This window comes from Python bivittatus, unplaced genomic scaffold (genome assembly GCF_059951505.1).
Source record: "Python bivittatus isolate LINGU-HERP-01145 unplaced genomic scaffold, Pbiv_v1 ctg000840_np1212, whole genome shotgun sequence".
NCBI lineage: Eukaryota > Metazoa > Chordata > Lepidosauria > Squamata > Pythonidae > Python > Python bivittatus.
The window spans coordinates 44,369,361-44,381,694 of NW_028277113.1; the positions used below are offsets into that span (position 1 = coordinate 44,369,361).

General features: G+C 38.3%; 1 protein-coding gene across 1 annotated transcript in view; it reads left to right on the forward strand.

The window, feature by feature from the left end:
• The first annotated feature begins 747 nt into the window (after positions 1 to 747).
• LOC103065357 (DGAT1/2-independent enzyme synthesizing storage lipids-like) overlaps positions 748 to 12,334 on the forward strand; it is a 31,625-nt gene continuing 20,038 nt past the window's right edge. Inside the window, exons 1-5 of the mRNA XM_088130919.1 lie at positions 748 to 843; positions 4,612 to 4,702; positions 7,184 to 7,348; positions 8,236 to 8,429; positions 10,943 to 11,003. Of these exons, the coding sequence (XP_087987045.1) occupies positions 748 to 843; positions 4,612 to 4,702; positions 7,184 to 7,348; positions 8,236 to 8,429; positions 10,943 to 11,003 (607 nt within the window). The remainder of the gene's footprint in view (positions 844 to 4,611; positions 4,703 to 7,183; positions 7,349 to 8,235; positions 8,430 to 10,942; positions 11,004 to 12,334) is intronic.

The following is a 12,334-nucleotide window of genomic DNA, read 5'->3' on the forward strand; positions in this document are numbered from 1 at the left end:
TTCCTGTTAGACTGTGGAAGATGGAAGACAGGGAGTCTGCAGAATACTTATTGGCCTCCATACAAGAATTGCAGCTGAAGGTAATACATAGATGGCAGTTAACCCCAATACAAATAATGTATATAGCAATTATTCAGTAAAATGTTGGAAAAAATATAAACAGGAGGGTACATTTCTTCATACGTGGTAGACCTGTGCATCTTTCAGCAAATCTATATAATTAAATAAAAAGTAACATGTATTTCTGAATTGGGGTTATTACATATATTTGAAAGACATTATGCTAAGCTAATTAATAAAGAATTTGTTATATTCTTACTTCTAGCCATCAAATCTATAATAAGTTAACAATGGCAACTCTTAAAAAATGTAACAACTGTATTCAAAGTTATGTTCTATAGCTATGGTTTTAAAAAAAATCATGGTCAGTGTTCAAATTCTAAATACACGGTCAAGTCACAATTGTATTCAATGTGGAATTATTATATGCTAATCAGGTGTAACAATCTTGTATTGTTTAAATATTTCAAACATTGCAAACTTGCTGTTGCAAACTTGTTGGAATAACACAATTTATTTAATAAAATGTAAAATAATAATACCACTATTACACTACACTGGTTATCTTTGTGAAACTAGTAGTTTCCAAACACTTTTCTTTGTTGCTGTATTTAATCTATTATTTGCGGAGTAATTAATCACCAACTATGCCTCTAACAGATTATATGAGCCTTAGTGGTACGCATGATGCGCGCAGTGTTTCCTGCTAATGATAAAGATAGTACCAGTCAGTACTTCTGGGTAGTATTCCAAAACTACAATCAAAACCCAGTTTTACACAAGGTAATATGCTAATTTGAACAGATTAAGATAACTGATCTAGAGCAGCTTTTCTCAACCTTTTTCCCTGGAAGAATCCTTGAAATAATTTTCAGATCTCAGGGACCCCTGCATAAAAATTGAAAAAAAAAATACAAAAACTTCACAATATAATTTGGTTCTAACCTACACAACCTGTGTTTTACAACATTAACAACAATATCAGCAGGCCAGCAGCTGAGCCACAGGGTGTAAAAATTCCCACCACTGCACGTGCTTGCATTTCATGGCACACAAAGTTCAAAAAAGGAGGTATGTGGGGGAGTGGGGGGGGTTCAATCACAATCTCTCGTGGAATGTCTAGGAAGCTGTCCCAGACCCTGGGGTTCCGCAGAACCCCAGCTAAGAAAGGCTGATCTGAGGGTGCCTTGCAAACTAACAGCATGTCGCCCCATCTTGCTGACGAGGAAGGATATGCATTGCATTGACTTCTTAGTGCAATCCTTGATGAAAATCACCTTGCCCTGCCTATAGTATTTCTAGTTCTGACAAATGTAGCATACAAAAATTAATCAGTAGATAATGAAAGGTAGCAATTAGTGAAGAAACATGGCGTTATTGCAATGTTCAACTGCAAGCTGGAAGCAAATCTGGGAGAGTGTAGGAAGGAATGCTGTCTTTCGGTAACCCATCACACTCTTTTGCAATAATGTGCAAGCACAGTGGGTTCTGTTGTGGGAGAACAACAGCTTTCTGACAACCTGAACAAATTAGCTATGATTTTTAAGTAGATGAGGCAGGTAGCTAAGCTAACTTTGGAAACATTTTCTGTGTAGATGGCAGATAGATGTAACAATATATAAGCATAAAATCAAAAGAAACAGTTGCTGTTAGCAGAGTGAAGTGATTGAAGGCAAAAGAAGTGTTTTTTCCCCAAAACTAGTGAGTAAAAAGAAATATGGTTTGTTTGTGCATGTGTGTCAAGGGTGGGGAGGTGATGGAAATTGCCTGTCAATACTTTCATTGTTGTCATAGTCTGCTGAGATCAAGGCATCTTGCAGCACCATAAAGCATACACTTGGTCACAGATCAGCTGGGGATCTTTCAGGCATTGCTGAATTACAGCTTCCAATATTAGACCATTGGCATTGTGGTTGGGCTATGTTGTTGCATGATTTTTTTTATAAGAGATGGTTGCAAGCAGGCAAGACATTGGCTTTTATTACCAAAATAAAATATTTATACAAAATATTCAGTTTGCTCACATACTAAAGAAGGTGATTTCTTATCTGTGCACCCTTTCATTCTTTTCCCTCTACATTTTTAAAGGTTTGTTCCTTTTCCATCTTTCCTACAATCAAAATTCTGTTTAGCTTCTCTGTACTTGCCAAAAACTGTATTCCTCCAAATGCTAATTTCACCACTTCAGCCTCTCCAGTTCTCACTCCCCCTTGATTATCATTCTCTGTTTTACTCTTTTACTGCATTGTTATACATTAAGTCTTAGACTTCTATTATTCTCTTATCTCTCTCTTCTCTTTCTCCTCTCCCTCTTTTTTGTCCCCAGAATCCCTTGTTTTCTCCTTCCAGCTTCCTCCTTCAAGAGTCTTAGTCTGAAGTGTGTTCCTCACAAGAGGACAGCTGTCACTCATCTTCCCTGTTGACACAACACCGTTCCTCTCTGTCTCAGCCTTCACCCTTTCTCAAATGCCTCCGTTGGAATTCTGTTCTGGGGGAATGCAGGAATCTCTTGCTAGCCTTGTCCGGGTCCTTCTGGGTTCCACACAGCTGCTTTCCACTTCTTCCTCTATCACCACTCCCCATGGGCTGTTCTATGGGCTTTGTGACTTCTGGTTTTCTTCTCCTATTTCCCTTTTGTATTTTCTCTCCAGCCATCTCCAGAATGCCATTTTGATCCTCTTATGAACAGTAGCCCCTTCTCTGTCACCTCTCGTCCAACTAGATTTCAACTATCTCTATTTAGTATTTCTCAGTTCTACCTCTCCACTCCCAGAAAGGTATTTGTCTGCAAGCCTCAGGACACACACTTTGATAGCCTCAGGACACACATTAACAGGTAGCTTAAGGCTTTGGTGAGAGTCAGGCAGAGACCGCCTCTCACATATGTTCATTTTTATAATAACCTAAGTGATAAGTGAATATTCTTTCAATTCATCTTGCCAACAGAATTGGAGCAGATGAGAAATACAGATCATCACAATTTATACAGGTAGTCCTCACTTAATGACTGCCCTGTTTAGTGACAGTTTGAAGTTATGACAGCACTGAAAAGTAACTTTACAACCAGTCCTCGCACTTATGACCATCACAGCATCCCCACAGTCACATAATCAAGATTTGGGCATTTCACAACCAGTAGGTATTTATGACCATTGCAGTGTCCCATGGTCATGCGATTGGCATTTGTGCACTTCACAGCAGGCTTCTACCAAGCAGTGTCAACGGAGAAGCCAGCAGTAAAATCACATGCTGCAGTCACTTGATGTCTCATTTAACGACTGCAGGTGATTTGCTTAATGACCATGGCAAAAGTGAGGTTGTAAGTCTATTGTAGTCATGTGATATCTCATTTAACAACTGTGTCACTTTGTAACTGAGTTGCTGGTCCCAACTGTGGTGGTTAAATGAAGACTACCTGTAGATAAATATAGGAATGTCAGACATGCTAAAACTATGCCCAAATCTTCATCTTTTAAAGTCAAGACCATTCAAGCCAATATACAAAAGCAGTGACATCTACTAAGTTCAATTTTTATTTCAGGTGAGAGAATAAGGAAAATATTTAATGGGAAATATGAGTTTCTAAAATGTAAGAGATATATGAGAGCCATTTTGGTGTAGTGGCTAAGGCATCAGGCCAGAAATCAGGAGACCATGAGTTCTAGCCCTGCCTTAGGCACAAAGCCAGCTGGGTGACCCTGGGCCAGTCACTCTCTCTCAGCCCTAGGAAGGAGGCAATGGCAAACTACTTCCAAAAAATCATTGCCAAGAAAATTGCAGGGACTAGTCCAGGCAATTGCCAGGAGTCAACACTGACTCAAAGGCACAAGAGAGAAGGGGGGGGGGAGGGAGGGAGAGGGAGAAGGAGATGCAATCCTGTTCATGCACAATGTCCTAAATCCAATGTTAAATGATCTCACAGTCTTGCATTTGGCCTTCCTCACTCCCTTTACTTGTGATGAAGGATTCTGTGGGTGGAGACATTCATTCAATCCAGTAATTATATTTGCAAGTCAAGGTGATAATGATGCAACAATAAATAAGTGCTTGCCAGGAAGTAAATCATGGTCCCTCTCTTTTTTTGGTTTTTTCTTCTTTTTCTTGAATGAAATTAAAGCTACAATTCTGGATATTTCTAGGTATGAATGGAGAAGGGGGTTAATGATTAAATTTAAATGATTAAATCAATAATGATTAAATCAATAATGATTAAAAATTTAAGTGCAACATCATGGTCTGAAATTTTCCAGGAAAAGAAGAAATATCATCAATTTCTTCCCAATAATTAAATCATACAGATTTTTTTTCTTTTTCTTCTTTAATATGAATGAAATGAAAGCTACTATGTTGAATACTTCTGAGTATGAAACTATGACATGGTTTATTCACATGCTAAAGGACAGGATTGATTTTAGTTACTTGGCAGATTCTGTGAGCTCTGTACTTCAACCTCCTCTGTTATTATCAGTATTTTTTCTTCTTATATATTATGTATATTCAAGCATTTTTTTACTTTGCTACATTTCCACATTTTATTTTTATATTTGAAAGAAAAAATATACCAGAGATGGAGACATTTTGTGGAACAAACCAAGGCAAAGGTTGGCAAAATGTTTGGATTTTTATGGAAAGATATGGTACGGTAAGTGAGTCATTCCTTAAATAGTCTAAAAATAATAAAGAATCTCCACTTTCATATGACCCACAGATTGCCCACTATTTCTGTGAAACAATGTGCTGTGTCAAACTAGTAATATTAATCTCTCTGCATCAAAATGGTTCTGCTTTTAAACATAGTCAAAACAAATATGATACCTGCGGATGTTGAGGTATTACTTAAAATGATGAACAAGAGACTGAGAGACCATAAATTCTAACCCTTTCCTAGCCATGAAAGCCAGCTGAGTGACTTTGGGCTCCATCTCTCTCTCTTAGCCCAATTCACTTCACACAGTGGTTGTTGTGTACACTGGTTTGAGTTACACAAAATAAAAATGGTATATAAATCTACTAAAGAAGCAAACTAACTAACTCAACATATGAAAGGTTGAGAGCTTAAAATTCCAGCTTCTTTTATGTTGCACCAGAACCTATCCTATGCCCCACTATCTTTCATAGACAGCAAAATTGTCAAATAACTATTTATTTATTTGCTTACTTATTTATCTCATAGCAAACAACAGTACTCTTGGCAGGTTATATAAATTGATGGTATTAAAAAAAAAGTTCATTAAACATTCAGGGTACACATAAAAACATGGGAATTATAATAAACTACATGTAATCCTTCAAACAAGAGTGCCGTATCATTCATTATAAGCCTCAGAAATACTTCAATTTTTAACAATTCTTAGAAGAGAAAGAATGTGAGGCTAGCATGATTGTGAAAGGGAAGCTATTCTATCAGATAGGCACTGCCAATAAAAAGCAACGCTTATGTGACCCCCCCACCACCACCACCACCACACACACACTTTGTGAAAGTCCAGCAGCTTGTCCCAGAAGACTCAAGTTGGGAGTCTTACAGTTGGAGAAGGCAATCCTGCAAGTTTTTTTTTACCAAATCAATTACAGCTTTTTAGGTAGCTGCATTTTGACTTGCACCCAGAAGAGGAGCAAGTACAGAGCCTAAAGGTCTGGTGTACATAATATGTTTATGATTGGAGCACTAACCAATAACCAACTGCTGCATTCTTAACCAAGTAAAGCTTCTGAATGGTCTTCAAGGGCAGCCCAACATAGAGAGGATTCCAATATTGATGATGGCATCTGTCATAGAAGTGAGGTCTTCCTGCTCCAGATAGGACTGCAGCTGTTGCCCCAAATGAAGCTGGGCAAAAGTTCACCTAGCCATGTCCTCCACATGCCTATGAAGCAATAACCTTGAGTCCAGAGGGACCCATAAGATCCTTGTCTTTCAAGGGAATTGCCACATCATCAAGAAACATCACTGAAGCTGTCAGAGAACTGAAAGTAATTTGAAACTGTAACTCCATCTTGTAGGATTCAATCTCACCCTGTTTTCTTCCATCCTGACTGTCAAATGTCAAGACATTAATGGAATTTCTTAAATAGCCAGGGGTAGTGTTGTACAGTGATGTACAGTGGTCTTAAAGGCCACCAAAAAGTCTAAAGAACTGGGCGAGATGCACTACCTCTTTTCAAGTCCTGACAAAGCTAATGCAAAAGCGGGACCAAGGCTGTCTCCATCTCATGCCCAGGCCTGAACCCTGACTGCGAAGAATTCAGATAACCTGCTTCATCTAGGATGTTCTGGTGCTGTCCTGAAGGAGTAGTTAGAGATTGGGAAATAATTGTCAAGAATGGGGGGATCCATTGATGAGGGGTCATCCACTAGTCTCCTTCAAGGCTACAGTACCATGTCTCTCTCAAATCGAGACACTGACTATCTCCCAGAACCAGTTTTTCATATCCCGCCCACCCACGCACCCTGCTCCTTGTGCCCCACACAGCAGCCAGGAGGGCCATAAATCAAACACTCAAATGGTCAAGGACATACTAGAGAGCAACCTAACCAGTTCATCAGAGTCCACAGTCTAAAATGAATCCCAGGAAACATGTTAAGACACTGCCCAGTCACCATTTTGGATTCCGCTTATGAGTAGTCAAGGGATTTTCAAATCTGAATGACTCTGTTGGCAAAGTGCTATGCAAACTGGTCAGGTGGGAAATCTTCCAGTTGCCATCACCCTAGATGGGAGTTGGCCATTCTACAAAAAGCTGTCAGATGACAGCCTATGATGCAATAAGTGAGGACAAGCAATGGCACTTTTTCATTTATCACCACAGTTTAGGCTCAAGCTTGAACTCAACCTATGTTCAGTCAGGGTCACTTACTGTTGACAGGTATCCCCAGAGATTAATGTAGCCTTCTTCAACTGTCAGATATAGTCAGAGCCCAACTGCCAAGATTCCTAGAGAGATTTTGATCAAGCCAGCAGGGATTTCTAATATCTGGGAATTGCCTTGTTGAAAAAGGATACACTGCATCTTCTGTGCTGTTTTATTTTCCTTGTTTTACATTAACTTTTTCCATCTTTAAGCTCAAAAATGTTTTTATTTGTTTTTATGTTTGTTTATGGCTACAACTTGGTCTTTTCAGGTTATGAGATCATTGGCATGGAGCATCTACCTGAAGGACCAGGGATGATTGTTTATTACCATGGAGCTATTACTGTAGACTATATCTTATTTATAGCTAGTCTTTATTTAAAAACTGGGAGACTAGTCCGTTCTGTAATTCATTATGGCTTGTTTTTAGTACCAGGTAAAGTATGCTAATTTTATATTTAGAATTAGAGCATTGCCCTAATCCCTTCAGTATTCTAAAAGTTCATTTTTCTTGAGAAAAAAGCTCATGCCAAAGAATGGGCATGCCATAACAGGGATGCAAGATGTTTTAAAGGGAGTGTTTCATCTGTCCAACTTGTGTTCCATCAAGTCATCTATAGCTACAGTGATCATAAAGGACAAACCTGAAAAAGTGGCAAATCTGAAAGAGGTTCATATGGATAAAAAAAAAATTAATTGTTTATGTTTATAACTTTGCTTTACAAAGGGAATTCAAGAGTAAAACCAAGAAAATAATTAAATTAAATACATCTAAAGGACAGCTTTCTGAAATAAAGGACTGTCCTTTATAATAATGGACATATGGTCCCTGTATCCATAGCCCACTGGTGTTTAGTTTGGTAGTTCCCACTCAGGAGATCCACTACTTAGATCCTATTCAGCATGCCAGATCTAATTGTATAAACAGGCAGGTTTAACATAACCATTCCATCTTCAATGGTAGAGCCAGTTTGAAGAGCTGATTTGGAATCCCAGTGAAAGCAATAACTCCAGCATTCACCCTGAGGTGAATGCATGGAGGTGAAACAGTGAGACCACTAGAGAGTTCAAGCCATACATGGCTACACTGTAATGTCCAGAAAAAGCATATTCCATAAAACCAGCAGGACACTTGAAAAAAAGGCAGAAATCATAACAATTGTCCTGACCTCTCCCCTAATGAGCAGAATGGCAGTCTGCCATATTATACAAAAAAAATTGGTCAATATCACCACAATGGTGACAGCTATATAATTCTTATTCTTTGCTAGGAATAATGTATTTATATAACATGCTGCTTTCTTCTGGATTTTTTTTAAACAGGTATAAAGCTGAATTTTGATGTTGTGGGTTGCATAAAAGGCAAAAAAGCAGAATGTGTTCAAATGCTCAAGAAAGGCTATTTATTAGGAATTTCACCTGGTGGATTGAGAGAAGCAAATTTTAGTGATGAATATTACAATATGGTCTGGAGTGCTGGTACTGGTTTTGCTCAAGTGGCTTTAGAAACACAAGTGGTAAGTGGTCTATTGCTCATATTAAGGATTATGCCCCAAGAGCTCCTATACAGATATCCTTAAGTGATTAAATCTCCATGTTGGGAGCTAAATTATATCAATTCATATAAATAAATAAATAAATAAATAAATAAATAAAATAATTTTATAGGAGAAACTGGAACATAGTCTAAGACTAAAGTAATTGCTTGATATTAGGTTAATATATTCAATTAATGTATAAGTAATAGCAAAACATTTGAGTTTAGCACCAATTGCTTTATACAGGTAGTCCTCACTTAATGATCTTAACTGGGACTGGCACTTCTGCCAGTAAGCAAAGCGGTTGCTAAGCAGGAAATCCCATGACCACAACTGTGCTTTCTGGCTGGAAAGAGACAAGACTAGACAATCTCTCACCTTCTGCTTTTTGTCTGCACTCTCCCGCTTTGGGATGTTCAAGTACCTGCTTACTGTCTTGTACACATCAAAAGCAATGTGATCACAATGGCAGCCTAGGGCACACTACGCAAACAGCTTACTCTCTTGAAATCCCTTTCTCTTCAATCTCTCCACTCTGCAAGGGGGTGAGGAGAAAAAAAAGAAGTGATTTCTGTAGGCAATCTCTCCTATACCTGACCCTTTCCCACTGTCGGGGCAATTGCACTGCTTTTGATGTGTAGAAGAGCAAACAGCTTAATCTCTTGAAATCCCTCTCCAAACTCTCTGCTCTGCAAGGGGAAGAAAAAAGAACAGGTCATGCACAGGACAATGCATACTGACTGCAGTGGCAATCACATGACTGAGGCACACTGCGAAGATCATAAATGGCCATAAATGGGCTGTAAAATTACTTTTTCAGCACTGTTGTAACTTTGAACGGTCACTGAACAAATGGTCAATGAGTGAAGACTACCTGTATATTCCAGGACTGAGATTAAGACATACAATTTGAACAAGACTTCATGTTTAGTATATTAATTTCTCAATGACTTGCATCACCAGACACATTCTAGTGACTTAAATAGAAACTCTACTTATTTATGAACAGAATATAAGCAGGAAATCATTCTATTAAAAAGTGAGGTACAACAGACAATACCTGTCAAATATGAAAGCACCAGAAAGAGAGGCAATAGCCATTGAACTCTTTCAAATTTCAAATCAGATAGCTATAATAAAAGAGAGAATATATAAAGGTGGTTTATTTCTGCTCCATTGATTACAGCAAAGTAGATCATGATCTGAGGAATGTATTAGGGTGAATGAGAGTGCCAGAACACCTGATTATTCTTCTGGGCACTCTTTTCAGTGAACAAGAAGCTATTCTAATAACTGAATTTGTAGAAATGGAGTGATTCAGAATAGGAAAGGAATAGACATAGGGAGAGAGGGAGGAAGGAAGGGACAGATTACCTCTTTAACCTTTATAACAAATACATTACAAGAATGGTGGGATCAGGAGAGATGATTACTAGAATCAATATTAGAGCCCAAAATAAGAAGACTTAGTGGTGCTTATGAAGAAAGTAAAAATCAAAGTAAAAAATTCAAGGTTATTGTTAGATATTAAGAAGGCAAAGGTAATGTCAACCTGCATGCTTCCAAAATTTACACTGACAATACAGAAGTAAAGGTGGCAGATAGTTTTGTTTTCTTGGACTCAATGAAAGATAAAGATGGACAGTGCACTCCAGAAGTAAAAGGATATTTATCCTAGAGAGAAGTGCAAGAACAAGCTTAAAGAAGATCATGAAAGGTAATGTTATTTCAGAGATATGGAGGCAGTTACTAAGAGCATCACAGATCAACAGATCTATTAATCAATCAGACTGTGAGATTGAAGAGATTACTAAAGAATCCCTTGAAGAGTTATCAGTTATTAGAAAAAAATAAGTTAGGATGGCGAGCATTTGTTCACACAGTTCAATAGCAAATAACTAAAAATATTTTTTTCTGTTTCTAGCTAAGTCATTTGTAGTATAAAGATAATGAAAACCAGGACAACTGACAAGTGAGACAGCAGCTAATCAGAATGTAGCTTAGGTAAGGGGAGATAATAGATGTAAGAAAGGTAGGATTAGGTTCATTCAGGCAAAAAAGCTTGATACTGCAAAGCAATGTGATTCTTGCATCTGTATTTACTGGCATTTGCAAAAGACAGAAAAGTCTACCAGCTACGCCAAGTACTGGTGGAGGCAGCTGAAGCAAAGCAATGTAATCTTTTCATTTCATTCTTCAAACCAAGAGGACCCCTTTCCTTCATGCCAAGGCTTCAAGGAGCATTTCACTTGAACTTTCATCCAAAAAATGAAAAATGTGCTGAGGTTTAGGAACTAGAACATTAAGACATAACAAAGGGATTATACCATTTTTAAATCAACTGTCTAATGAGATAGAATTGTCATTACAGATTCAGTGATGAAAATCTTGTGGTTAAATGAATTAATTTTCTTAAAAGTCCCAAAACAAACCAAGATGCTTTCCTAGTTTCTATCAATTTTTATCTTTTATTTCCCTCTCTCCTTTTTTAGCCAATCATCCCTATGTTTACACAAAATCTCCGTGAAGCTTATAGAACAGTTGGAAAGACAAGTAAGCTTTTTCTAAATTCCTTGCTATCATGCATTATATATCGGTGGCTGGTGTGGGTCTTCCGGGCTGTGTGGCCATGTTCTTGAAGTTTTGTTTCCTAACGTTTCGCCAGCACCTGTGACCAGCATCTTCAGAGTGCAGGAGTACAGACAGGAGCAGTTCTCCTGGGCACAGAGAGGACTCTCAGGGCACAGAGAGAACTGCTCCTGTCTGTGCTCCTGCACTCTGAAGATGCCGGTCACAGGTGCTGGCGAAACGTTAGGAAACAAAACTTCAAGAACATGGCCACACAGCCCGGAAGACCCACACCAGCCATCGTATGCCGGCCGTGAAAGCCTTCGACATTATATATCCCTTAACGTTATTTTGTCAAACTTTTTTACAGCCTTCATATATTTTTAGTCTCTCTTTTCCTGATTTGCATTAAGAAATTCACCCTGTAGATTGCTTAGGTTATTGGTTACAGTAGCAGTTACTGTGAATCAATGGAGAGATGAAGTGGATCAAAACTGAATAAAGCAGATGTAAAGATTAGTTTTTGTATCAATGAAGTTATCCAGATGACCAAACCAATTTATGCTCTGAAGCAAAAGGAACATTTGTCCCTTCCCTCCCACTTTGATAATTAGATTTTATTTTGGCACTGGCACCAAGACAGTATTTTCCTGGTAAAGGGCAGCTAGCAAATTGAATGGATGAGAAAGATAAATAGGGCTCATGCACCTTTTTCCCCCAACACCTGTATGAGACTCATTTACAATTCTCTTGGCACCTGCTTCCTGTCTCTACACTAGCATGAGTCCTGGGAACAGAATTCTACATAAGCGTATATAAAGCTTTTTGAAATTGTGTACAAGGTGGCCTGATCAGCTATTTCACTGGATGTGTGGGATATTGGTAGAAGGCAATTAGTTATCCAGCCACACACAGCTGGGAAAGATCAAGGAAGCAAGAATTATGCTGACTTTAGTAAGGTGTTCTTAATGTTAGTATTAGGGATAAGTACAGAATCTCAGAAACTGCAAAGGGAATTTCCCTCAGTATTGAATTCAGTAAGGTGAAGACTCTCATAATGTTTTAAACAACTTCTTCCAAGTTTTCTTGCCATCTAGACTTAGTTGCCTTTTATGAAGTAAGCTACCAATGGACATCCCTTCTATATCTGTAACAGCCCTTCCATGACTCTCCCAGGCACCAATAGAAGTGAATACATGTAGCTCAGGGTTGAACTCTGAAGTCCATGGGGTTCTCTGAGCTTGGTTGTTTTCTTGCAAACGTTTCGTTACCTGGCTAGGTAATATCTTGAAAACAACCAAGCTCAGAGAACCCCA